General features: G+C 41.6%; 8 protein-coding genes across 8 annotated transcripts; 5 read left to right on the top strand and 3 right to left on the bottom strand.

The window, feature by feature from the left end:
• Positions 1–674: 674 nt before the first annotated feature.
• On the top strand, positions 675–2,895 carry LOC124201880. The gene is made up of 3 exons (XM_046598138.1): positions 675–1,079; positions 1,189–1,339; positions 1,439–2,895. The coding sequence occupies exons 1-3, from the start codon at positions 969–971 to the stop codon at positions 2,539–2,541; spliced, it is 1,365 nt and encodes a 454-aa protein (XP_046454094.1). The 5' UTR covers positions 675–968; the 3' UTR covers positions 2,542–2,895.
• Positions 2,896–3,351: 456 nt separating this feature from the next.
• Positions 3,352–5,227, bottom strand: LOC124201621 (ribosome biogenesis protein NOP53-like). The gene is made up of 7 exons (XM_046597795.1): positions 5,029–5,227; positions 4,789–4,965; positions 4,530–4,729; positions 4,161–4,468; positions 3,898–4,097; positions 3,641–3,834; positions 3,352–3,577 (listed from the first exon to the last, which is right to left on the bottom strand). The coding sequence occupies exons 1-7, from the start codon at positions 5,193–5,195 to the stop codon at positions 3,408–3,410; spliced, it is 1,416 nt and encodes a 471-aa protein (XP_046453751.1). The 5' UTR covers positions 5,196–5,227; the 3' UTR covers positions 3,352–3,407.
• On the top strand, positions 5,219–9,317 carry LOC124201620 (exocyst complex component 6B-like). The gene is made up of 13 exons (XM_046597794.1): positions 5,219–5,597; positions 5,682–5,847; positions 5,906–6,090; positions 6,151–6,355; positions 6,417–6,492; positions 6,550–6,752; positions 6,818–6,985; positions 7,057–7,128; positions 7,203–7,337; positions 7,400–8,005; positions 8,204–8,345; positions 8,412–8,598; positions 8,676–9,317. Exons 1-13 carry the CDS (start codon positions 5,506–5,508, stop codon positions 8,794–8,796), a joined length of 2,358 nt encoding a protein of 785 aa, XP_046453750.1. The 5' UTR covers positions 5,219–5,505; the 3' UTR covers positions 8,797–9,317.
• Positions 9,318–11,889: 2,572 nt separating this feature from the next.
• Positions 11,890–22,123, top strand: LOC124201866. Its single transcript, XM_046598120.1, has 3 exons — positions 11,890–12,094; positions 20,033–20,544; positions 20,629–22,123. The coding sequence occupies exons 2-3, from the start codon at positions 20,077–20,079 to the stop codon at positions 21,940–21,942; spliced, it is 1,782 nt and encodes a 593-aa protein (XP_046454076.1). The 5' UTR covers positions 11,890–12,094; positions 20,033–20,076; the 3' UTR covers positions 21,943–22,123.
• On the top strand, positions 13,885–14,629 carry LOC124201867 (membrane metallo-endopeptidase-like 1). The gene is made up of 3 exons (XM_046598121.1): positions 13,885–14,033; positions 14,142–14,306; positions 14,370–14,629. Exons 1-3 carry the CDS (start codon positions 13,988–13,990, stop codon positions 14,603–14,605), a joined length of 447 nt encoding a protein of 148 aa, XP_046454077.1. The 5' UTR covers positions 13,885–13,987; the 3' UTR covers positions 14,606–14,629.
• Positions 16,870–17,897, top strand: LOC124201868 (DNA-directed RNA polymerase, mitochondrial-like). The gene is made up of 4 exons (XM_046598122.1): positions 16,870–17,160; positions 17,219–17,390; positions 17,471–17,562; positions 17,627–17,897. Exons 2-4 carry the CDS (start codon positions 17,289–17,291, stop codon positions 17,763–17,765), a joined length of 333 nt encoding a protein of 110 aa, XP_046454078.1. The 5' UTR covers positions 16,870–17,160; positions 17,219–17,288; the 3' UTR covers positions 17,766–17,897.
• LOC124201869 (solute carrier family 35 member F6-like) lies at positions 17,943–19,276 on the bottom strand (the record flags this gene model as incomplete). The annotated part of the gene is made up of 3 exons (XM_046598123.1): positions 17,943–18,412; positions 18,504–18,658; positions 18,715–19,276. Coding segments are annotated over 3 exons (882 nt in total), but the record flags the coding sequence as incomplete, so codon positions are not given.
• A 2,994-nt stretch (positions 22,124–25,117) lies between the features above and the next one.
• LOC124202343 (superoxide dismutase [Cu-Zn], chloroplastic-like) lies at positions 25,118–25,970 on the bottom strand. The gene has a single exon (XM_046598679.1). It carries the CDS (start codon positions 25,923–25,925, stop codon positions 25,395–25,397), a length of 531 nt encoding a protein of 176 aa, XP_046454635.1. The 5' UTR covers positions 25,926–25,970; the 3' UTR covers positions 25,118–25,394.
• Between the last annotated feature and the right edge of the window lie 1,085 nt (positions 25,971–27,055).

Raw genomic sequence — 27,055 nt, 5'->3', positions numbered from 1 at the left:
GAATTTTTACCGATCGATATGACTCAACAATTCCATTTTTCAAACAACCACGTGTTGCAAGAGTTTCACGGCACTTGATTTCATACTCTAAACAATTAAATTGCTATTAAAGTTAAGTCAAACGACACACGAGGTTAAATTATCAAATCAATTATCTGCAGCTAGGTCATTCCAACATGTGGCGTGGCCAACAGTCTGGACCGAACTGACCAAAAATCTAACCTTGTAGAACACTAATATTTAAATGAGTTTGCAGTAAAAAACCAGGTTTTAAAAGATTTACATAAACTATGCAAAAGAGAAGGAATGGTAAGGTGAATCATCGATTTGCATACGTTTTACTTTTTCTATCTAGACGAAAGAAAAAAAAAGGTTTTTCTCTTACCAAAAGGTGGAAAGAAAAAAAGTCCTTGCCCACACCACAATTTCCACCTCATGCAGGTCTGGTTTTGCATAATTAGATATTAGCATCTTCGTTTTCCTATTCCGGAACCCACAAATGAGTTGTCGATGAGTCAGGAAAGCAGAAGAAACAAAAGAAAAAACCACCCACATAAAATTCAAAATGGCCGACTTGACGACCCTGTTCGACCTCCCGTCACCACCCAAATTGCCCTGAGGTGAAACAATAGGGGGCGTGATGGTGGTACTAGCAGAATGCAAATGAGAAAAATAGAGATTGTTATCAGTATCTGCGTAACAAGCTAGGCCACCAGAGGTCAAGTTCATTTTGCTCGTCGTACAAAATTGAGATTATAATTTTTTGTTTTCTTTTTCCAATTGTTAAAATAGCGAAAACAAAAGAAAGAAAAAGATTAGCTCACAACATTTTCTCCTTGAACAAAACTTTTTTCTTCTTTTCTTCTCATCAAACAATATAAACTGAAGAAGAAGAGTGGTGGTTGAGTGTTTTGGGTGCTCATCAACCGCGGTGACGAGTGTGTTGTTGACGTCAAACACGAGCTACGATGAATAACGATTCCACCTGCAATCAGCCAAGCTCACTCACTGTTGATTCCCTTTCGTACAAGGAACTTCAAGTACTGGCAATGTCTCTCAGTCTCCCCGGAAAGATGAAGGTTAGTAATTGATCACCACCACTCGTGCTCTTGATCTGGGATCAAGGATGTCTTCATTACTGTTTGAGTCTCATGTGTGTGACCCATCTATCTATCTCATTATATACAGCAAGGGGTATTAGTGGAAGCCATTAAAGCCCGACAGAATCAAAACGAACAGGCCGTCGCCATGATTTTGGAGGCTAATAGGCAAAGGAAGATCCTACGACGTGAGCAACAGCTGCGATCACAGCAGCAACAACTATTGAAGCTTAAAGATGGTAAATTTCTCATTAAAAGTTACATCAACAAACCCCCCAACCCCCTTTTCATTGTTACAGTCGTCTGCGATGTTCATTTGTTTTTGTTTTTATTGACAGAGAGCAAACGCGCGCCAAAGTATCTATCCCGTTCGAAAATGAAACGATCGGCCAGTGAAATGGATCCAGCGGCGTACATTTTCAACGCAGAGACTTTCAAGCGTTCGAAATTGGCAGCCGCGTTGAGTCAACAGTCCCGAGGGCCGGCCAGCTTCTCTTTCAGTTCGTTGACGACAGGACCCACTTCACTGACGATCCGTAAAGAGCATCAATACCAAGCAGCAGCAGCAGTTATGGGCGGTTGCAGCACATGGGACCAACAACAACCGATTGTAAGCGACCCGGTCGTTGGCCTTCCATCAATGCACAACATGATGCACCAGAAAGCTTTGCCGGACCTCTCCAAAGAGCTATCGATCCTTCCCTTGTTGAGCGACTGCAGCAACAGTGGCGGGAGCGGAGTAAATTCGTCCATCAACGAGGATCTATGCTGCAGCGTGGGCAGCGTTAGCGCAAACAGTACCAGCAGTTGGCAGTCTGGCGGCAGTGGCGACAACCTTTATCCGCTTCCGCAGAGCAGTTTTGAAAGCTGCGATTCCGGATGGATGGGAGCAGACGATTCCTACGATCTCAACACGTGGAAAAACCTCCAAAACATTCGGTTAAACAACAATGGATTGGAGAATACATCACTACCCACCAATGTATCCAGCAGCTTATTTGATCCGGCGACACCAGCACCCGACATGTTTATGAACAACGACGACATTTATTCTCCGGATGATTTCATATCGTCGCCCGTCACAGGTTCCAATTACAACACAGACTTTGAGGTGCCTCTGGAATCTTCCAGTGGCTATCAAGACGTCAACATAAAACAAAATCCTTCTACGTCGACGTGGTGCGAATCCTTCATCCAGCAATCGGCCCAGCAGTTTCCACAGTCCTCTATGCAAAATGTTTGCTCGACGATGCCATCCGAATCCCATGCGACCTCTACCAACGATTGCTGTTATGACTTTGACTGCTACCAACTGGGCGGCCCTTTCTTCCGCATCCAGAGGCCTGGTAATCCGACGTCCGTCTTTGTCCCCAGTGGCCGCAGCTTGACGCTGTCCACGTTCTGCAACATGTTGCCCCGAGTCGCCTCTTATGTCCAATGAAATTATCTTAACGAATTTAATGTTAATATCAATTTGATGAATTTCGTTCATTGCGCCTTACAGGTCCGCCTTTCCTTTAATTGATCCTATCTATCTTGTCCAGTTATTTCATTTAATTTAATTCAAAACTTAAAAACAAAAAAAAAGCTATAATTTATCGATATCTCATCTTATCGATTTCATTTAACCCCGTTTAATCAATTTGTTTCTTTGGATTTTTGTTGTCTGATTGCCTAACACGCACACATTCGAGAGGTTGTTGGGTTCCCCCTTTTGTTGTGATAAGTTGTTTGGCTGCGAGCCATGCGCGTTCATGCGGAAATAAACGCAACTTTGTTTTGCCTCAAAAGTTAACTTTGATTTGATTATTGATGTCTGTTTCCTCTTATGCAAGTGTGTGTTCGTGCCTATAACGCTGTTTCACAGATTCGCTTGTTTTGAAATGGAAATGCGGTTAGATAAACGAGGCTCCACTCGCTCGACAGAATGCTAAATCTCCTAGACTAGACTAGACGAACAGAGAGAGCCTTTGAATATTTTGTTGGTGGCACCACTGTAATTTACGTGACAGCATTTCAACTCCCCCGCTCACGCGAGGTGTCGTCTCCGGTTATCTAGTGTCACTCTATTAAATTCGGTGAAAGAGGGCGACTAAATACCGTGAATAAATGAAATTACTTGTACAGCCTGACTATAAAACAACAAATTCTAAAAGTTATAATCTCTTAATGAAATTCTTTCACTTTTTTGGATGCCTTTTGTAATTAATGTGTTGCTACAATTGAAAAAGGAAGCAATCAAGAAAACACAGTCGGCATATTTTCTTTATTGAAATAGCAACCGTGTCATTCGCATTACAAATTGATTCATTGTACGGGGATGTTGTTACGCTTGCCCACTTTAAGACCCTTGGGTTCAGAGTGGCTGCGCTTCGTAAAGACTTTATGCTTGTACTTGTACACGACTGTCTGGCGAATACGCGGCTCGATAATGTTGCGTCGCTGGAGGGACTTGTACCGGTCGATCAAAACATGGCCTGAGAAAAAACAAAAATCAATTAAAAAAGAACTAAACGTTGGTGTTTTTCAATAATCAATACCTTCAGTTTTGAGTCCACGTAATGTGCCAACGATCTCTTCGCTCAGATTGACTTCAATCTGTGGAGGCTCGTATTTATGTTTGCCAAGCATGGCCGGCTTAAACATCTTGGCCTCCTTCTCCTTCTTTCGGGTTTCCATTCGTTTGACTGTCAGTTCTTCAGATTTACGGATTTCGCGACGGATCGATCTCAATCTAATGACATATGAAACATTAATTATTGATTTGTGATATTGTTTTTAATGGGTTGGCAAGTACCGGTCAAATTCAAGCAGGCGCTTTTTAGCTTCCTTGAGTTTCTTACGACGCATGTCTTGCCACTTGAGCGCCTTGGCTCTGATTTTCTGTCTGCGAGTTTTGGGCTTGGTCGGACGCACACAGGGGACTTCCACTTCCGCTCCATTGGCTGGTTCTTCTTCCTCGCCTAATCCTTGAGTCATCTCTGACCACCATTGCTCCTAAGATTGAATACGCGTTATTGTAAATGTGTCAAACAAGGAAAAATTCTGGATTTAGTTTACTTCTTTTCTTTGAATAGGAATCTTCTTCAGCATGGGGCCCAGTCTTCGTCTGGTTTTAACTTCTTGTTTTATCTCTTTGGCCTCAACGTCGTAAGCTTCTTTCAGTAAGGCTTGATGATCTTGGAAAGTTGGATTGTAAGAAGTTCCTGGATGGGGAACTTCCACTTGTTTAAGGCCAGTCGTTTTCGAGAACATAGATTTTGGCCGGCCGTAGATTCGTTTTCCTATTTTCTCCATTGTGTAGGTTTTCAATGGGTCTGACAGGTCCAGTGCTGAAACTTTCTTGTCCCCAATCATCAAATAGTCACCTGTATTTAACAAATAATTGTTATTAAAATGTTTTTGCTGGTGAAAATCTGAATGACATACCAGCTTCCCCCCAAATGTCAAAGTCAAAAGTTGTCCTCAGCCTCTCCGGTTTCTTCTTGTTGGCCAGGGCTTCTACATTTTCTTGGTGATGCTTCATAGACTGAACAAAATGAGTTGCAATTTTCCCTCTGGCTCTTCTCTCCTCCATGACCTTTCTGAGAAGTGGGTCTCCTCTTTCTTCTGGTAGACGTACACGATTCCTGTCAAGAAAGTAAAACTGTTTAACTTGAACTTGACTTATTAAATTTTTCTTCTATACCTTGACTTTAAAGGATCTTGAACAGCAGAGTTTGGTGTTAAAATGGCGTAGCATTTCAGAGGTCCAATTTCTTTAAGTTTTCGTTTTCTGGTTGGCTCACTCTTTGCAGGTTGGTCAGCTATGGCCTTTGTGTCAACAACGAAAAGACTGTCACTCGGACGCTCTTCGAACGGAGCTCTGCAATTTTAAAAAAATAATTTTTAGTAACCTTTAAAAATGGGGAATTTTAGTTTGACGTACCCAAGTCGCTCGTCGAGTCGTTTACTTTCCAAGTATCTTTCAACATCTTCGATTTCAGTAACTCGCCAAGCTTTTTTCTTGTGTTTAACAATCCTTTTGGGCTTTTTCTTTTCTAATTTATCACTTTCATTCACTAACCATGCTGCTCCCAATGTGGAGGCCGCCATTTCTGTGTGGAAAAGAGTGGTGGTGGCAGAAGCAATCACACATGAAAACAAAAGTTTTGATTAAATAAAATTAAAACTCTATCATAAAATTTAATATTTTTAAATTTAAATATAACCCAGAATAATATTAAAAGATATGAGAAGTAATTTCAAGACATCAAAATAAAAAATAAATTTAATGTTGTTTAAGAATTGCTGTTTAGCCCCCTTCGGTGGGTGTGTTTTTTGTGAGAAATGTCATCTGCGTAAAGTGTCACTTGTCCGTGTTTACTTATTAATCTATTAACTATCAGCTGCCTTTTTCTGCATAATGGATGAATCGTCAAAAGAAGGAAAAGGAAGGCATGATCTCCTTTTACAGGAAATTGAAGCCATTGACGATTATTGGGGTCCAACTTTCCGGTAAAATAATGACAGTGGAAACATTGCAAAGGTCTTACTCATATTTCTATGATGAATATTGCAACGTTATTTCTGATTCCCTAGTGCCATTTTCGACACGGATGAATGTGATGCTTTTGCTGATAAATTGGAGAGCAGAATACGCAGCCATGATAGGGACATTGAAAAGCTCTGCAGCGCTCACCATCAAGGTTTCATAGAATCTATCAGAGATCTTTTGGAATTGAAAGGATTAGCAAACAGAATTCATGTGAGTAGTTAAATGTTGTTCAATTTCTGACCAACTCTTGAATTTCGTTTTTCATCAGGGTGAGGTTCAAACTATTGACAGTGACATCTGCCATTCTGTCACCCAATTGAAATTAAAAGGACAAGAATTGGCTGATGCGAGAAGGATAGAAAGAAACATGAAAACTACCATAGAAATGCTTCAAAGTTGTTTACCTGTGCTCAGAGCTTACATTAAGCTGCAGCAGCAAATGAAAGAAAAAAGGTAAGACTTTGCTTTGTTAAATAAATCCATGAAGATGTTGTACAACTCATTTCCCTGCAGGTACTATCCAGCACTGAAGACACTGGAACAGCTGGAGCATATTCATTTGCCAAGCATCTCCCACTATAGATTTAGTGAACACATGAAAAGAAGTCTCGCCAAAGTGCGTGAGTCTATCAAAGAGGCCTCTATGATAGATCTGAAAGACTTTTTAGAAAGCATCCGCAAATATTCACCTAAAATAGGAGAAGTGGCCATGAGACATGTAAGTTTAACTCGTACAATTGTGTTTGTCCTTATTTTTAATGTTTCTAAACATTTTCTAGACGGCAGAGCAGCTCAACATTGACATTTCAGCCAATTCGTCGGTGATCAAACGCTTAATGTCGCCCACCGTCTCAGGTAATCACTAATTTCTTGTTTTGAGACTGGATTTTAACTTTCAAATGTATTTTACAGGTGAATTTGACTACGAGGCCCAGTCTGAAAGCGTATATAGCGTCGAAGAAGATCTCAGCGCTCAAGATTTGGTAGATTTTTCACCTGTTTATCGTTGCCTTCACATCCACACTGTGCTAGACGCCAAAGAAACGTATGAAAACTATTACCGGAAGCAGAGGAAGAAGCAGGCTCGATTAGCCCTTCAACCTCCTACCAACATGGTGAATTTGTTACTTCCCTACTTGAATTCTCGTCGTTACAAAATCTTATTTTCTCTCCTACACAGCACGAAACGATCGAAGGGTACCGTCAATACTTCCACGGCATCGTCGGCTTCTTCGTTGTGGAAGACCACGTCATGAACACTGCCAGCACCTTAGTCAATCGTTCCTACCTAGACGATGTCTGGAATATTGCCGTCTCCAAAATAGCTTCTTCTGTTCGCACTCATTCGGTCAGTCATCTCATCCGCCCCTATCCTTTACTTTTAAAAATTTTTTAATTGACTGTCAATTATCTTTACAGTCCTATTGTACGGATCCGGCCCTCATGTTGAAAATTAAAAATCTCGTTATGCTTTTTAGCAGCACTCTCAGAGTAAGTGTCGATAATACCAGTATCCTGCCATTAAGAAATGACAATTAATGGCTGTCACTTTATCCCCCCACCAGACTTATGGCTACAGTGTGTCTCAACTGGTCGAATTACTCCAAGAGATTCGTGACCACTATAACGAAGTATTGATGCAACGATGGGTCCACGTCTTCCGTGATATTTTCGACGAAGATAATTACCATCCAATCCAAGTATGGCCAAACCAATTGTTTTATATCCGATTCCGACGATTGACTCGTTTTCTTTTGCCAAGGTTACGACAGCTGCCGAATATCAGCGTGTAATCGAGTCCTTCCCGTACAGGGACGGCCATTTAGAAGCCGCTCCGTTCCCCAAACGTTTCCCCTTCAGCAGTTTGGTGCCGAAAGTGTACCGGCAGATCCGCAACTACATCCAGGCGTGCCTGCAGTTCTCGCAGGATCTGAATTTGGCCGACCAGGAGATTGACGACACGCTGAGGCGCTACACCAATTTGCTGCTGACGCGGACGCTCAGCGGATGCCTTTCGACGCTGATCCGCAAGCCGTCGCTGTCGCTCCTCCAACTCATTCAGATCTCGATCAACACCAATTACCTGGAGGAGTCCAACGGCTGGCTGGAGGAGTTTATCGCCCAGCTGACGGGGGCCTCGCGTGAGTTGTCGCACATTGCCCGGCTGCAAGGGCGGGCCGTCTTCCGCGACGTGAGGGACGACGCCGAGCAGCAGATCTACGAGGCCCTCAAGCGCAAAATGGACGAGTTTATGGAGTTGGCCAACTACGACTGGCAGCTCAATGAGCCATCGGGTCAAGCCTCTTCTTTCCTGATGGACTTGATCGCCTTCCTGCAGAGCACCTTCCAGGCCTTTACCAATCTCAAGGTGGGCAAGTTTTTTGGGCTGCTCGAACCAGATGGGCAATTGCTTCATCCTGACTGGAGTGGGAGCGCTTATCTGACCAAATAAGGCCACGTCCTCGTGCAAAATGTTTTAATAGATTCTTCTTTCCAAATGCGGATGACAATGACGGATGGGACTAACCGTTTTTCAATTGTTTTTTCTTCTTTTAAAAAACAAAAGGAACACGTTGCCCAAAACGCCTGTCTGACGGCCTGCCGTCACATCGCTGAAATTCTGATGGATCTTCTACTCAGCGACGATGTCAGGTCAATTTCCATGGGAGCCCTTCAGCAAGTGAACCTTGACGTCATTCAATGCGAGCGTAAGTTCATTATACCCAATTAATGAGCTTATTCTAATCGATAAAGCATGTTCCTTTTGATGTTAGAATTTGCGGCTTCCGAACCGGTCCCGGGGTTCGAGGACGGGACCTTGTTGTCTTCATTTTTGGACCTGCGCCAGCTGCTGGATTTGTTGCTGTCCTGGGACTGGTCAGCTTACTTTCACGATTATGGTCAGGATACCAGCAAATACCTGCGTGTTTCGCCCCAGCGAGCCATTACCGTTTTGGAAAAGTAATTCGAACTGTCTCAACCGTCCCTGCTGCCCATATTCATTGCCTTGCGTTTCTTTGTTGTTGCCCGTTTAACAGGTTGCGTGAGGCTGACAAGCGGACGGTGTTTTCCGTCCTGAAAAAGAGCGAGCGAGACAAGAAGAAGCTGATGGAAACGGTGTTGCGTCAGTTGAGGCAGCTGCTCCAATCTTCGGCCTGATCCTGCCAGTCGTCCCATTATTACCTTCCATGTTATCCCATTCATTTTTTTCTCTTTTTATCAACCGTTGTACATGTGTGAATCCGGTGCCTTGTAATCGAATTTTGGCTATTTAGATCGGCTCATGTCGTCTGTGTTTTCCGTCTATCCCTGGATTTAAAAAAGATTCAGCTGATTGTTTCTATAGATTTTCTCCACCTCCATCGCTTATTTCTTCCACCTTAATGATTCATGTTTATTCATTCCCCACATCACAGGGTTGTCTTCTAGGAATAATGAACCCCGCTGGACATCGAATCTGGCTAGTTTATAACATTTCCTTTCTTTTTTTAAAAGGAAACCAAAACGGCTTATTTTTGTTGTGATTCATATAGCAACTTCCTTGCATCTACTTATACCCCCTCTGCGCCTTCGTTTTTTTTTTTCGATGTTTACCATCGTCTATTTTTGTTGCACATTGTCAAAGTGTACAAACACAAACTGCATGAAAAATAAAGGAAAATACAAAACCCCTAAAAGAACTTCCTTGTTTTGTGTTAGCCATTTAGCAATGCTTCCTGATGTAATTGGCTAATTGCTCAATACATTTTAATTGAATGAATTGATAATCAAATTTTGAACAAGACGCGAAATAAACTTAAATTTAAGAGCAAATAAAATGTAAGACTCTATTGCCGTTAAGTTGAATTATTCAAATTAAAGGCAAAAGTCATAAATGGTCAGTACCAGTGACCACAGGATCAAGAACATTTACTAGCACTAGTAAATACCAAAATCGTATGTAACTACAATTCGGGGAAGGTGTCATCTTGTGTATATTAAAGATAGGCTTACGCATCATGAGCTTACGGAAAAGTACTTCTTATTCTGGCAATTACTCTAAACTAATGTTACGCAAATTATTCGCTCGCTGGCCGTGAGCCGTCATGGTCGGGTTGAAGTGATTAGTTGGGCAGTCGAGGCGTCGCTTCCGTAGCTGAAGAAGTCGCCGAATTCCTGAACGTGAAAGCTGGCTGGCCCGGCATCAATCCCGTGATTCACCGACGATCTTCAACTCACCAGAGCCCTCGTTGAATCCCAGCAACCATCGATCACACAGTTCCATATATCCATTTCGATTTCCGTGTAATACTTTTTTATATTCAAATTTTTTTTGATTATTTTATTGAAAAAGTAATTACCTTTTCCAAAAACATCAAGTGCATACACACCAAGATAGTAACACGTATACGAAATGAAAAAAAATAAATTATTACTCAGGGTAACTGAGTCTACAAAATCAGGCAGAGAATTTACCTTCGAAAAACTGCTAAAACAACCTATAAAACTAAACACCAAAATTATTTTCATAACAGGACTGTATGTATATCTCAGAAAATCATCCTGCAACATTTTTTTTAAAACCTTTAAATTCTCATGGAATTTCAAAAAGGCGTCCTCTGCGGGACCACATTTTCCTATTAATTCTTCAATGAACGTAACGACTTGATGTTCGTGTCGTTTCATGTCTAATTTTCTGAGTCTTATAAAATCTCTTTTTGGTAAAAGTTGTTTTTGATACAAATCTACTAAAAGACTTTCGTAATTGATGCCAAAGGTTTCATGGTAAAAATCCCTGGGAAGAGCGTAATAAATCATCAATTTTGTATACGCCGTTAGGGCCCGCATCTTCGCTATTTTTGTCTCTGGTGTTTTTTCGCTTACATAAACCTTTTTGAACAACGAAGTCGGATCGCTCAGTTCATCTTTGCCATTTTGCTTAGAAAAAGCGTATGACGTCAGAATTATCGTCACGATCGATCCGTAGTTGGACCCGTTGAATTTCTGCAAAAACCCCAAAATACTGAACACAACCTCCATTGTGTAGCAATCTGGTAGTAAGATCATTAGACCACATATCAGAGTTGGTATTAGTGATATAAGGAACCCAAATGCGAAAAATGGCAAGAGATCTCTGTACCAGGAAATATCTGGCTCTGGCTGAACTTCATCGAGGTGGTATCGGAATCGTTCAAAATCTGGAATATCCAATTGGTGATTTGGATTAGAAAAGTCTGGTTCCATGTTTGGTAGTGAAACATTATTCATTTTTTTCGGTAGGTTCGATTTCGCCTCACAGAAAGACTTGGATGCCATCTTGAGGTGATACTTCATCTTTATTTTTCTTAATTTGCATCTCTTATATATAGACTGAGTCTCCTGCAACTCTTTCGCATTGCATTTTGTCAACTTTTATTTAGAATTAATTGGACAAATATTAGACATTAACTTAAAGAAATTACAAATTATCAATGTTTATGTTTAAACCAACATTGTTCAATCGTTCAAAATTTAATTAGATGACAAAATATTTAAAAAATCGGTAAAAATTGTAGGCACGTATCGAAATAAAAACACTTTCCTTCGTTCACACGCTATCTCGCTCGTTACGCAACCAGTGTTCTGTCGGATAATTTCTTTCGAATAAAATTCCTTATTCGCGAATAAAGAATAACATTATTCGTATTCGTTATTCGTCGAATAAATGACAGTTATTCGTATTCGTTATTCTTTATCTTTTAGAAAAAAATTATTCGTTGTCCGCGAATAACATTTCGAATAAATAAATCGAATCACTTTCGAATCAATGTTGCATTTTGGGATACTGTTTAAGGCACATTTAGCGCCAGCGCCACCTGTGGTGAGACAGAGGAAGACAACTTTTAGGGGGTTGAAGCTCCACCCCCATTGCTAGGGAAAGGAATTGCCTAGAGGGTGGTGCTTCAACCACCGAAATTTGTGTTGTAGCAAATTCCTAAGTTACACTAAGTGGCGCTATGAGTCATCACAAATCGCTATGTTGGGCATTAACTGGAAACTGGGTTCTGCAAAAATTTAAATTCCAATTAAATCTTAAATGTGGTAGGAAGCCAAGACCGAAAAACTTTTATTTTGTTTTTTCATAAATCAATTTCGTTTACCCATTCTCTTAAAACCTTTTACTAATTGATTAAAATCCGAAATTTTCTTATCTTTTATTCGAAAATTTATTCGAAACTTTATTCTTATTCGTTATTCGTTATTCTATTCGAAAATTCGAATAAGACCCTTGTTGAGGTTTGTGTTGAACTCATTCAGCACTAGATGGCAGTGTTTGTGTTTTACTGAGAAAACATTGAAGACAACGTCGGTGGAATGACGCTGTGGCTCTCGACGTTGATTCAGAGAAGTTGAAAGATACTTCCTTCTCTTTCTGTGTGGATCGTGTGACAAAGAACAAGTGTGTTGAAGTACTGTGTGAATTGAATTGATGTATTTGGTAAGACTGATATACAACTTATCTCCTATGCTAATCAGGAGTCTAAATATACACTCTACGCGAGGGCATAGCGACACTAGAACGTATTACCACTAGAACTTTAAGAATCCGACACTAGAACGCGACACTAGAACTACAAATTTTTTAACGCGTCACTAGAACGCGGCACTAGAACTTCAAGATTTTAGGGCCGACACTAGAACTTATCAACCCCGACACTAGAACGCGACGCTAGAACGGCGACACTAGAACGGCAACAGGGCCGACACTAGAACGGCGACATTAGAACGCGACGCCAGAACGGCGACACTAGAACGCGACACTAGAACGGCGACACTAGAACGGCGACACTAGAACGGCAGCCGGGCCGACACTAGAACGGCAGCCAGGCCGACACTAGAACGGCAGCCGGGCCGACACTAGAACGGCAGTCGGGCCGACACTAGAACGGCGACACTAGAACGGCGACGCTAGAACGGCAGTAATTTCAGGGCCGACACTAGAACGGCGATAATATTAACGGCGTCACTAGAAAAACGTCACCCGTAAGAAAAATAGGGCATGTTAGATAGGGCATGTTATAGAGTACGGGAGTAAAACAACGCCCTTAGATTCCAGCAAAACACCTTATTTAAATCTAATTCTAGGTGCATACATATACAAAAGAAACCAAACAACAGTCTAGCAAGTATATAAATGGGAATAGAAACTGTTTTTATTAAACCAATTCCAGCCAACTAACTAATACGAATTCTTGGGCAGCTGTCATGACTTAACACCACAATTGAGCAACAATTAGCAGAGGAGAATTGACACTTTGCCGGCTTCGTGAGAAATCGGAATTGTCCGTCTGCAACTTGGACAGTTGGACGAACTGCCAAGCCGTGAGCTTCAGCACGACATTTATCCAGTGAGGAGTGTTGTCGATGGGATTAAGGGCAACCCGAGTCGGCCAAAGTGGCTGGTTCTACTGTGTCGGTCGGACGGCGGCATTGTGCAAGGCGCAGGATGGAGTCCGTAAATTTGGATTGGCGGAACGGCCGACTTAAAAGGTTACGTAAGGGTTACTTCTGAAAAGGTTTTTCAGGTCACTCAGGTGAAGCGGGTCGAATCATTGGAGAATAATGTTTCCTCGATCGTCAGACAACAAGTGCCATCTCGTTCGTCGAATGTCCTTTCATAGCATAACGAAAGTATAAATGGATTGTAGTATACTGTCTTCAAAGCCTTGTACAAAGGCACATGCGTCGCATAAACATCACATAGTTCTTGGAATGTATTCCGAGGATTCCATGAAATATAACGGCAAAAAACGAAAATACGTTTCTCTAACGTGATATGCCTAAAAAAAAGAAACCCACTGATGATCAAGCTCAGTACAATCTCATACCGAGTCTGGATGAAACGTCGACTTGGTCTTACGGCCATCTGTTTTTATTCCAACACTATTCACACACAATGGTTGATTTGCCCCCTGAATAAGTGATCACCTCGACTGCGTCAAGATGTCAACTAGTGATTGAACAATTTTGTGACTGTCATTCTGTCCGAAAAAGCCATCGAACTATTTGAGTGTGTGTTTGGTGGTGGTGTTGGAAAGGAGAAAAGAATTGTGTGTGTGTGTCGCGCTTACGCCCTACAGCCTAAAGAACGTAAGAAATATGGCAGAAATGGAACTTGCGATCGCAAATTCTATCGCATCGATCCTGTTACATCGTCGAGCTATCACCCAATGCCTGATATGCAGTTCCTCATGGCTTTTCATTAAAAGAAAAATTTATCCAATTGGGTTCCCAGTTGACTGTTTCTGCGGAGCGCAGGACTCGTCTAGAGTGACGCCTATCCCTTTGCGCCACCGTCGTCGTCTTTGTGGCCGTCGGATTGGCTATCGCCATGGCCGCTTTCATCTACCGAGGCCAGCAAAACGACCCCTCAAAAGGTTCGGCTATTTTTCCAATTCTCAATTTTTTGGTTATTAAATTATTATTTTTTTGATGAGATTGATCTGTTTATAAACCCCAATATCCCCATTGCCATCTTGAAATAGTGTTCGATAGTGAAACTCTTGCCATGGTCTCGTCCTCTGCCGCAGCCTTTACCGTCAGCAGTCACAAAGTTCTCGATTTGGACAAGGCCACCAAATCCGACGCCGATCCTTCGGCCAAAAGCGCCAACGGCAACGTTTGCAACACTTCCGGCTGCGTCCTGGCAGGTACAAATTAACTTGTCCCATCTACTTTCCTTGTGAAAATCAAGTAATTTGAATTCTCGATAGCGGCCGAGATCCTGAAAAATATGGACAAGACGGTGAATCCTTGCGAGGATTTCTACTCGTTCGCTTGCGGCGGATTCGAAACGAGGAACGTGATTCCGGACGACCAGTCGAGCGTGACGACTTTCAGTTTGATTAGCGACGAAGTGACGGAGCAGCTGCGGTCGCTCATCGAGAGGCCCACCAAAGAAACGGACGCTGCTGAGCCGTTCAAGCTGATCAAGAAAGTACGTATTTAAAACCATCTCTTTCTTCTTTGATGTGCCGGCCTGGATGGATAAATAATTCCGTTTTGAATCGCAGCTCTTCCAGTCGTGTTTGAACAATAAGACCCGGGCGGAGGAGGTGGGCCTGGCGCCGCTCAAGGAGGTCCTTGACCAGTTTGGCGGCTGGCCGGTCGTCGTTGGCGACAGCTGGGGCGACGACGATTTACAAGTTCCGTCTGGCCGGCTACTCGATCGACTACTTTGTCGACTTTTCCGTCACGACCGACCTGAAGAACTCGACTTCGCGTATTATTGACGTAAATAATTTCGCCCCTATTGCCATCATTTCACCTCGTCAGAAATATTGAATGGTTGATGATTCGCTTATTATTTCGTTGGGACAGTTGGATCAAGCCACTCTGGGACTGAGCCGGGAATATCTGATCAAAGGTCTCGGAGACAAGGACGTCAAAGCTTACCTCGATTATCAAGTCGGTTTAGCCAACTTCTGGGAGCGATAAGGATAAGGATACCGCAACCAAGCAACAGACGGAAGCGCTGGAATTTGAAATCAAGCATGCCAATGTAATTCTTCTATTTCAAAGCCTCTTTTCTCCCTTTTCTCCCTCTAAGCTGTGTACGTAGTAAAATAAAATGGCGGGATCATTAATTTTGATTGCTATACCCTTCCCGACCGAAAATAAAAACAGATCAATTTGCCGAGGGTGGAGCGCCGTGATGCCAACAAACTTTACAATCCCATGACTATTAAAGAATTGAGCCTCAAATTACCCGAAATCCCTTGGCTGGTCTTACATGAACACGATCCTGGCCCCGCATCACGTCCTGACGGAAAACGAGCGCGTCGTTGTCGATGTGCCCGACTATTTCCCCAAGCTGGTTGATTTGCTGGCCAAAACTCCTGAGAGGGTACAACATCCATCATCATCCAGCGTTTTTCACGAGGTTTTTCATTAACAACACAACATTTTGATTTGATTTTCTCAAGGACTTTGGTCAATTATTAGATGTGGCGCGTTTCCTCGGCGTCTGTCGGCTACTTGAACGAAGCTGCTAGAAATCTGCAGCTGAAATATTCCGCCGTCTTGACCTGCACAACTGAACGAAAACCCCACTGGGAGGAGTGCACTTACCTCGTGTCCGGCAGGTAACCAAATCTTCCTCCTCATCCCAAAAGAAACTCGTTAATTCAAAACTTGTCTTTTATTTTATTTTTCTTTATATTTGCATATCCCTCTTTGTGTGTTTGTTGTCTGGCACAGAGCCAAAAAATCAAAAGGCAAAATGTAAGATGAAGAAGACACGCCCATTTTTATTTGATTCCGCCACATTTTGTCCTTTGCTCTTTTCTCTGTTTGTTTATTTCTTGTTGACTAACCCGGACTAAACTCGTGTCCTCTTTTTATTTTTCGTTTACAGTTTTGGCAATGCCGTTGGCGCCATGTACGTCCGCGAATATTTTGAAGAGGCGGCGCCAATCGATGAACGAGATGGTCAAAAATATCCGCAGCGTTTTCTCGGAAATAATCGACGAACTCGAGTGGATGGACAATGAAACCCGTAAACCTTTGGGTGCTGACGGTTTCAACTGGTTAAAACTGCATGTGATATATTTGACTGGTACGAAGAAAAGGGAGCCGATTAGTGAACGTCATGCCTATGCCGAGAAAATAATGCCGGAAATTCTCGACTCAGCTGATAATCCTTTAACGGTTAGACTTGCCAAGATTTATTATCATTTATTTTTTTTTAACTGTTGAAACTTTAACAACAATACAGGGAAGACAATGGTGGGTCAATTCAGATGAACCGTGGCAAACCTTAGCAGCTTGTATGGAAGTCGCAAATGCATTAAGATGTCCAGAAGGACCGGAAGCTTATGTTTGTCACTTACCTATCCATCAAGACGGATCGTGTAATGGATTACAACATTATGCAGCTTTAGGGCGAGATACAGTTGGAGCCGAAAGCGTCAATTTAACACCGACTGATAGACCACAAGACGTTTACAGCAACGTGGCCAATCTATAGTACACAATACTTTCGATTGTTTGCTTTTTACATAGAGAATTAATTTTTTGTTTTGTTTTTTAAATATAGGTTGAAAGGGAACGTTCCAAAGATGCTGCGAATAATGTTGAAATTGCTCAACTTCTTGCTGGACTGATTAATCGAAAGATCATCAAGCAAACAGTAATGACGACAGTATACGGTGTCACGCGGTAATACGGTGCCCGATTACAAATTTCCAAACAGCTTAAAGGTACATAATTTTTGTGGTGTACAGTACACGATTCTGATATTTTTGGGTAAATTACTAACTTCATTGGCTTCTGCCTAAACAGAACTACCGAATCTAACACCTGAACAAGTTCAAGTTGAATCTGTTTATTTAGCTGACAAAACATTTCAAAGTTTACAAGGTTTACGTCGGCTAAAGATATTCAAGACTGGTTTACTGAAAGTGCTAAATTGATTTCAACCGTCGCCGGAGAAAGTGTCGAATGGATCACTCCGATTGGGTTACCAGTTGTGCAGTCGTACAACAATAATCCTTACGAAGCAATGTAAATTGGGTATTTTTTTTTTATCATTCCCAGAAATTCTAATAGTTTATGTTGACAGTCGACCGAATGCGATTAAACAACGCAACGCATTCCCACCAAACTTTATTCACTCCTCGGACTCGAGCCACATGATGCTAACGGCGCTCTATTGCCAACGAAAAGGCATCACTGTTGCGTCCATTCACGATTGTTTCTGGACTCACCCTTGCACTGTGGCAGAAATGAATAAGGTGATATTTAAAAAACCTTGAATTCCAGATTTGTTGTTTATTCATCTTTCCCCTGTATTTTTTTTTTTTTTAAATTTCAGATCTGCCGACAACAATTCGTCTCTCTCCACTCTCAGCCTATTTTGGAAGATCTTTCAAAGTTTTTGGTCTCACAGTTTGCCGTCCGAGCGAGGTATTTAATAATAGATTTGCTATATTGCTCACACTTCAGTTGTTAAATTTATATTTTTTTTAAGTGGTGCCGATGCTGACGATGACACGCCCAAAGGACTTGCAAGACACAGATTGAATCAAATTATAAGTGAAGTGCCTAGACGCGGTATGTTTGATTTGCGCCTTGTTCTCGACTCGGTCTACTTCTTCTTCTTTTCCTAAACTATAAAGGATTATCGGACGTGTTCGTTGGACAAAAAGTAACAACAGTTAGGATGGTTGTAAAATCTGTGCATTCGTATAATTAGTATTGTCTAGTCTTTTCCACAATAAACCCGACGTGGTAGTTCCTAATTTTTTCATTGTTTATAAGGAGATAATCAACAAGATAAACATCAATCGCCTACACACGATAATCTATTGTTAATTTTCATCAAGGAAGACCCGCCATTTAATGAAAGACAGACGATGAAAGAGAATCTGGTAGTTCCACGATATGAAACCAACAGGAAATAATTCTCGTCCCAATTCATTTTTTTAAAATACGCATTAATTTTGCTGAACGAGACTGCACTAGTAACGAAACGATTGCAAATTTTCCGTCGTTTGGAGGAAAAAAGGAAAAAAAATATGAGGAGTTACCGCTATGAATTGAGAAAAGCATATAGAGAAACTTTGACGAAGAGAAAAATAATATTGCGAGACTAGTGGATAACACTAGGTCTTCCTTCTTCCTCATTGATGGATTGGTCTTCATTAACCCCTAAAAGTGGCTCCGAGTCCGATCCGCGGCGGCACTTGCAAATCGAAGCGTTGATAATGTTATTGTACAAGCCCATGCCCATCACAAGCAAAGCAAATCCAATAATCTGTAATAAAAGCGTCACATTAATTAGATTTTTCTTTACAAAGTTTTGATTAGTATTTAATCGGTAAAACTAATTTATATATGATTCATACCTGAGGCCAATAAAATTGTTGCCATTGAAGAGATAGACTTACGCTCCAAATAACAAGCGTTCGTACCGAATCCAGAACCATACGAGTGGTCGCTGACAATTCCTTTGTGACGCTGACACCAGCGAAATAAAAAAATGCGATACTTATCACAGTACCTAGAAAGAAATGACAATGAGGGATTGAAGGCTGAAAAACAATAGAAAATAAATACCTGACATGGCGAGAATAATCATTGGGTTATTACGCATTTGGATGAAACCATCCAGAGCATCTTCAAGGAGCATACGAGGATTAGAGCTAAATGGAGGTCCCACACGAAGGAAATACATAGGAATAAGCAAGAGGGACAGGGTTACAAAACCAAAATTACCCTCCCAGCCGACGGCCTGCAACAATGGCACATTGTGTTTGGTAACAAATTTCTCTTCCCATACCATTTGGCTGGCTGTAACGATTTGCGCCATAACAATCAGCAGATCACCAGTGATAATGCTGTTGATTGAGTTGTTGCTGCTACCAGAGCCAAAGATGAAATCGGAAGAGCCCACCACACTCAGACCCATGATGACGGTTAACATTCCAAGCCATTCATGCGCTTTTAAAAGCCTCCCTAGGAAAGCTGTGGACAAAAGTCCAGTGAAAATAATGATTGCTTCCGGAATCGAGTTTAATGGGCGCCGAAGTATCTCGGATATTTTCTCAACTATGCTATAAAGCAATTCTACAGAAGACCATTTACTGAGAAACAATTCTGCACAATCGAAACTTCTTTTTCATTCTATTTTATTAATCCTGATACTTTGCCCAACAAAAACGATGATGTGTAATGATGTAGGCCTAAATACAATCAAAAGAGTAAAAAAAAAACTGTTGATGTTACTTAATCCACATTCAAGAAAGATGATTTTTTTTGTTTTTATTTCATCCGATCTTGGATTCTTTTTGTAAATTTCCCTCTATTTATATTAACAACCGATCGCAACATCCTCTTTTAGGGTGACGTTTTTCTAGTGACGCCGTTAATATTATCGCCGTTCTAGTGTCGGCCCTGAAATTACTGCCGTTCTAGCGTCGCCGTTCTAGTGTCGCCGTTCTAGTGTCGGCCCGACTGCCGTTCTAGTGTCGGCCCGGCTGCCGTTCTAGTGTCGGCCTGGCTGCCGTTCTAGTGTCGGCCCGGCTGCCGTTCTAGTGTCGCCGTTCTAGTGTCGCCGTTCTAGTGTCGCGTTCTAGTGTCGCCGTTCTGGCGTCGCGTTCTAATGTCGCCGTTCTAGTGTCGGCCCTGTTGCCGTTCTAGTGTCGCCGTTCTAGCGTCGCGTTCTAGTGTCGGGGTTGATAAGTTCTAGTGTCGGCCCTAAAATCTTGAAGTTCTAGTGCCGCGTTCTAGTGACGCGTTAAAAAATTTGTAGTTCTAGTGTCGCGTTCTAGTGTCGGATTCTTAAAGTTCTAGTGGTAATACGTTCTAGTGTCTACATGCCTACGCGAGTATTCAAACTGACAAAACTCTTCTCTGATAATTTGTGTCTTAACAGGTTATGGGCCCAGGTTTCGCCATACCGTTAACGAACTTATCAGAATGGCTCAAAACTACTCTTTGGATGCTATAAAGCATTTAAGAAAGTTTGATGGAACTCAATTCACTACGTGGAAACACAACATGGAAATGTTGTTTACTCTCAAACAACTGAGACAATTCATTCAAGGAGAAGACAACGAACCTCAAGAAATCTTTGCTGGTGAAGGAGATCTTCGTGTAGTCACCAACCAGGAATTGATCAATCAATGGAAGACAACTGATTGCTACGGCAGATTTCTCATATTCAATTGCTGTGATGAGACTAGAAAGTTGGCACTTCTCAACTGTAGAACTAGCTACGACATGTGGACTCGGTTGGAAACCCAATATCTTCAACGGGCTGCAGACAACAAACATCTCTTACACAGAGACTTCATGAATCTGAGACCAGTCGACAACCAAGATATCATGATTCACATCACTGAATTAGAATCCAAAGCCGCTGAACTCAATGATCTTGGAGTGATGGTAACTGATACATATCTTTATCACTTTGTTTTCTGAGTTGTGTCTTATGCAGTCTTTGTTGATCTCCATTTCTGGTTAATCTAGGTGTCAGAACACCACCTCATCACTACCATTTTGTGTAGCCTTCCTGAACGATTTGCCAATCTGACGTCCATTTGGGACAATCTCCCTGACGCTGATAGAACAATGGAAGCACTGCGTGCTCGCATTGTTGGGGAAGAAAGAAGATTCAACAACAGTCAAGGACAATCAAATGCTCGATCATTGATTTTGAATTCAGACACAGGACCCCCTGACAATTCCATTGAGAGTTCTGCTCTGTTTGGCAACGATTCACGTGGAAGAGGACACTTTCGTGGTGGAAGAGGCCAGTCAAGAGGGCACATGAGTAGCGAAATCAATCGGGATCTTGTCTCTTGCTCATACTGCGGGAAAGACCGCCATCTTGAATTCGAATGTCGAACTCGTATTTCCAATGAAAACGAGAAAACCAAGTCCAGCTCCTTTCACTACAAACGGCCCAAAGATGATCGGGACACAACTAATTCATCCGGGAAGAAAGTCGATTTTTCCCTCATCTCTTCATGTTGCTTGACAGCTAAGAATTCGAAGGACATTTATCTTGATTCTGGTGCAACTAAGCACATGAGTGGTGATGAACCCATGTTAACTGATCTACGCATTATCGCTGACAATAGCTGGGCTGTGAATGGAATTGGTGGTACTGTCCTTTATGCCCGTGGAATTGGGACTATGCGACTTGTCCGACACGTTGATGATTCGTCTACATTTCGTGAAGTTAAAGAAGTTCTGTTTGTTCCTGGACTGGGCGTGAATCTCATCTCTATTGGTTGCTTAACCAAGAGTGGATTTACAGTTTCTTTCTCTGGCCTACAAGCTATCATCAAACGAAACAAGACGACCATTCTAACAGCATCCCGGTTTGGGGAGACTCTATATCGTGCTGAAGCTACTCTTGCTCCTCTCACTGACGTCCGCCTTGCAGCATCTCCTGCTACCGTCGCTACTATGCACCACATTCCTTACTGCCAACTCGTGGGGAGTAACATGTACGCGGCTCTCAAAGTTCGACTCGAAATTCGACCAGACGTCATCTTCATGGCAAGTCAACTTGCTCAGCACCTTCATAATCCTACCATAATCCACTGGAAAGCTGCTAAACGTATTCTTCAATACCTCGGCACAACACGCTACCATGGTCTCGAGTTCGGCAGTAAGGGCCATGACAACACCACCGTTGTTGCATTTTCGGACGTAGACCACGCTGGGGATGCGGATTCAAAACGGACCACCACTGGATACATTCTCGCTCTTAACGGAAGGGCAATCAGCTGGTGTTCTCAACGTCAACCCGTTGTCGCCACATCTACCATGTAATCGGAATATTTTGCTGCTAGTGATTGCTCAAGAAAATTGGTGTACGTGGGGATTAAACTTCGATGGGGAGATACGTTAAATTAAGCTGTTGAATCCTGTGCCGATTGAGAATTTTGTGTAAACTGAATTCTATTTTTCAAATCAAAGTTTCTGTTCTTGTTTGAGATATGAAACACTTGGATTTATCGTTTATGTCAAAATTAATCTTCAATCATTTTTATGTGTTTATATTGATGATGACTTTATCTGAGTTCTGAATGAGAGAGAGTGTTGAGGTTTGTGTTGAACTCATTCAGCACTAGATGGCAGTGTTTGTGTTTTACTGAGAAAACATTGAAGACAACGTCGGTGGAATGACGCTGTGGCTCTCGACGTTGATTCAGAGAAGTTGAAAGATACTTCCTTCTCTTTCTGTGTGGATCGTGTGACAAAGAACAAGTGTGTTGAAGTACTGTGTGAATTGAATTGATGTATTTGGTAAGACTGATATACAACTTATCTCCTATGCTAATCAGGAGTCTAAATATACACTCTACGCGAGTATTCAAACTGACAAAACTCTTCTCTGATAATTTGTGTCTTAACAACCCTTATTTTTATTCGTATTTGTTATTCGTCGAATAAATGAAAGTTATTCGTGATTCGACTACGCTCAAATCACGAAAAACCTTATTCGACAGAACACTGTACGCAACGTTACGGGATACAGCGATTCGCAGCGCCAACCGACTTATAACGGAGGAATCGGTTAACTTGGGGGTGAGGGTTGTAACTTGGGCAGAAGAGGAATGAAATGATGGAAGTAACCAATTAAAAAACCATGGAGAGAAGTTTTATTGACACGGAACGTGAAAGAAGCTATATTGTTGGGATGCTAACAGGCGGACGTGAATCACCTCTTCCCGTCGCATTGGCGTTTTCGGCTACGGTTAGGAGCATTGAATTGAATTAAATCAAATCACGGTGGTTTTATTCGGATACTGGACAATGAACATTGCTTATCTGTTGGCGTTTTAATATAATAATTAATTGATCGACTTAAGTGTCTTATTTTAATGACGACGGCGACTTGTTTAAAGGTGCATGTTGAGCAACGTCAACTTGACAACAGTTTGGGATAAGGTAGATTGATTTTTTCGTTACAAATATCTGAGCCCACAGTGAAGATCAGGTCGCGGTGGTAATCATTTATTACTGGATACATATATCGGCTGGTAATCACAGGTGCTCATCAGGAGTGAAGTACGCAATTAAGTTCCCAGAAATTGATACTTCAGATCCGCTCTGATAACAGTCATCACTTTGACCCAGAATAAAATAATAAATAGTTCATTAAATGTGTTAACAAATTCAGAATTCTGCTAATTAGTTGAAACAATTAATTCCTTAGCCCTATATAAAAAATGAAAATAGTATCCAATGCCAACTGCAATAACGAACGATGATCATTGATCAACAGAATAAATTTTTGCCAGCATAATAAAAGAATTCCTAATTTTCTATTATCTATCGGATCTTCCAACCGATGCGGGGGCCGAAGTTGGGGTAAGGCCCGGGCTGTTGCCAGGGGGGGGGGGGGGGCCAAAGTTGCATTCCCGTCGTGGCTCGTGGGTTTACCATTTGCAGCCCAAGTTTCAGCGCAGATTAGTGCGACTAGTGACGACGCTGCTTGTTGTAACCGCACGTTAGTCAATTGTATTACTGATACAAATTGCTTTCATGAAAAAACGTGAATAAACTGCATCGCATTTTTATACAGTTATGCATGGGTAGCCAATAAGACCTAGGTCAACACGCAACTTTTCTCTTAATGGTGTTAACAAGTTATGGGCCAAAGGAACTCCTGTGTTTAGGTAAACGTTAATTCACTTGAATCCCGTCAATGCGCGGCATTCTCGAAATGGTTGTTTTTTTATTTGATTTAATTAATGAACTGTTTTATTCAAGGATTGAATCATGGGATGTTGACCTTTCCTTCTACTAACAACGTAAAATCAGTTAGTAAATTTAATATGATTTGGTTTAGATACGTTAGTATGAATACGAGTCAAGCATCATTTATATTGTGGTTTGCCAACCAGTTTTATTCAGGATTCTTCATCACAACCCTTGGCTTGGTGATCGATGTCACGAAGATAGTTCTGAACCGTGAAATTCAAAATTATCTGATTTGATCAACGAATATCGTAGGAGTTGTGATGTCGTTTAATTATCAATTAATAAAGCCAAATATATACATTGTTCTAACTGTTATATAAATGATAAACTTATCCAAACGCAACTGATAAAAAAGTGATCGGCGAATGAAAGAATTTCTGTACAAATCACAGCATTTTCTGCGTGTTGTGTTGTGCATTGTTGCTCATTGTGTGCATTCATTCATAGTAGCGTGAAGTAACGATGAATTCACGAAAAAGCCGGATGCGGCCAATGTGCTCATAAATAATGCCGAGCAAAATTCCCAATTTTCCCAAAGGTCATCAAGTAACAGGTTCTCTGAGAAATTGATGGTTAGATAATAGATTATACCGTAGCTTTTACATAGTAATAGGTCCAATTGATCCTTCAAAAAATAAAATTTGACGCTGCTCACTTCACGCAAGATATTTAACAAATGTTATTTGCAAATGATTCTAAAAAAAGGGGATCAAAGCAATTTTGTTGGGATGCTAACAGGCGGACGTAAATGACCACTTTCCGTCGCATTGGCGTTTTCGGTAACGGCGGTAACATTTAATTGAATTAAATCGAATCACGGCGGTTTTATTCGAATACCGGACAATGAACATTGCTTATCTGTTTGCGTTTTATAATAATACTTTATTGAACTACCTAAGTGTGCAATTTTTTTGTCGCCATTGACTTATTCCGAGGTGCATGTTGTGCAACGGCAATTTGACAATTTTTTGATTTATAAATGATTTATTTTTCCACAAGGATTACTTAAGATGTAATGTCTCTGAAAAAAAGAAAAGTTTTGATCACTAATTTGAAACTCAAGAAGCATGGTATCTCATTCATCGTGAATCAATCGTGATCTTCTCATTGACATGATATCACCATTTTACAACCTTAACGGACTGCAGTCCCGAATATAAAACTATATCTATCTAAAAGTGTTTTAACTAAATCATAAGTCTGACTATGGGTTGAAACAGTTAATTACTATATCCGATTATAAAGATGAAATTTGTATTCAATGCCAAATGCAACAGCGAATAATGTTCATTGATCAAAAGAGTAGATTTTTAGCCAACACATTGAAAGAAAGGACACTAATTTTCTAATATCTATCGGATCTTCAAACCGATTGTTCTTAATACCTTGGTAAGTCTTAAAAAAATGTTTGAGCTAATAAGGAATAAGGAAATAAAGGGGATCAATTGTTCCAATGTTAACAGACGAATGTGAAAGACCTCTTGTAATAAAAAAATATAATTGGGAAGATCAGATCAGGGGGCGATGAAGATGATGCCGCAAGCGATGCGGGGCCCGGAATTGCCCGTCGTCCGGCTGCCTTCGTTGTCTTGGCGGCCGAGATCGTCTTCGTTGGCGTGAACGACCATGGCCCGTCCGATGATGGAATTCGGCCCGCTCAGCGCCGTCATCTTGTCCACCATGTCAACCTTAGCCACTCCCGAAGCATCGGCCAAAATGTTGCCGTAATCGCCGGCGTGACGGCGGTTAGGAGCGTCTCCGGGAGCGCCGTGAAGCGCCTTGGTCGGGTTGAAATGTTTGCCAGTCGAGTCGCACCCGTTGCTGAAGATGTCGCCGAATTCGTGAACGTGAAAGCCGTGCTGGCCCGGCGTCAATCCCGTGATCTCACCGACAATCCTCAACTCACCCGAGCACTCGGTGAAGTTGAGAACACCTTTGACGGGCGAATTTCCAGCCAGGTGAGCTCTGCCCGTCTCCGCATTGCACAACCGAATCAACGCAATCAAAAGAACTGCCAAAATGACAGGTGTGCTGGCGATTTGCATGATTTAGGAGAATTAATGTTTATACAACTCGATGGCGTAAAAGGAACTGAGAGTGAAAGGTAAATTTCTCCGCCCTTAAATAGTCCACCATTAATGTTAATCCCATCAGATTTGATGCTTTTACGAAGAAATGTTTTTCCCAAATTTGTTTTGATCGAGTGATGATCGACCTTGTTCCATCAGGTGACGACAACAAGATGCCGTTGTTTCACCTTGGAAATACCATCAACCGTTATTTCTTATTAAATCACTATAGTGATGGAAATTTCTATCCGATCGGATCACGACCTTATAATAATAATAACAGCAGACTACATAAAATGCAAGGCTAGGCCCTTCCATCAACTGTCATTCCCGTTTTCATTTCAAAAATAGGATTTGTTCCCGATACAGGATTGCCCACCTGCTGTTTCGACCGCATTGTGTACATGCATATGGATGTATCGAATGGTAGGGAAAAAAGATTATGTTTTCCTATCCATGTTTTTCTCACTGTACAACCCGAAATATGCTCACGAAGAATCGTCAGCAGGGGTCCATCGATCTATAGGGGCTGTGTGCGGTCCCTGGGCTCTGATGATGTACCCAGGCGAGCAGGGGCGGCCCTCCCATGTGGAAACTGTGGGGAAATCTCTTGTGTGGATGGACGATTGCTCATGTTAACTTGTGACGGCCCCCAACACACACAACAGGAAAAGGGTGGGGTGGAAATCACACAGCCATGACGACTGCACACAGCAGAGCTTAAAGAGTACAGAGGATATTCGAGATCACACAAATAACCCGACCGTTTAAAAACGTTTGTAAAAATATACCCAAACCCGGCCGGGGCATTTACTCTTGCGCGTAAACAATTTATGAGGGCGACGAGACTACTATGTACTCAATTTAGCATAGTATAGTTCCCCCCCTTCTGTTTCCGGAGTGAATAATGTAATGAATAATCAACTCGACCACATATGTATACAAGAACAAATAAACAAAAGACTTTTTTCTATACCCCCTTCTATTTCTCTACGCCCTAGTTTTTATTATATATGATGGCGATTTATATTTTTCTGGAATAATAATAAATAATAAAACACCAAAAACCGAATTTTTATTTCGACACCAAAAAGGAAGAGAGAGAT

This window comes from Daphnia pulex, chromosome 9 (assembly GCF_021134715.1).
Source record: "Daphnia pulex isolate KAP4 chromosome 9, ASM2113471v1".
NCBI lineage: Eukaryota > Metazoa > Arthropoda > Branchiopoda > Diplostraca > Daphniidae > Daphnia > Daphnia pulex.
The sequence above is the reverse complement of the archived record's forward strand: the minus strand, read 5'-3'. Positions and strand labels throughout refer to the sequence as shown.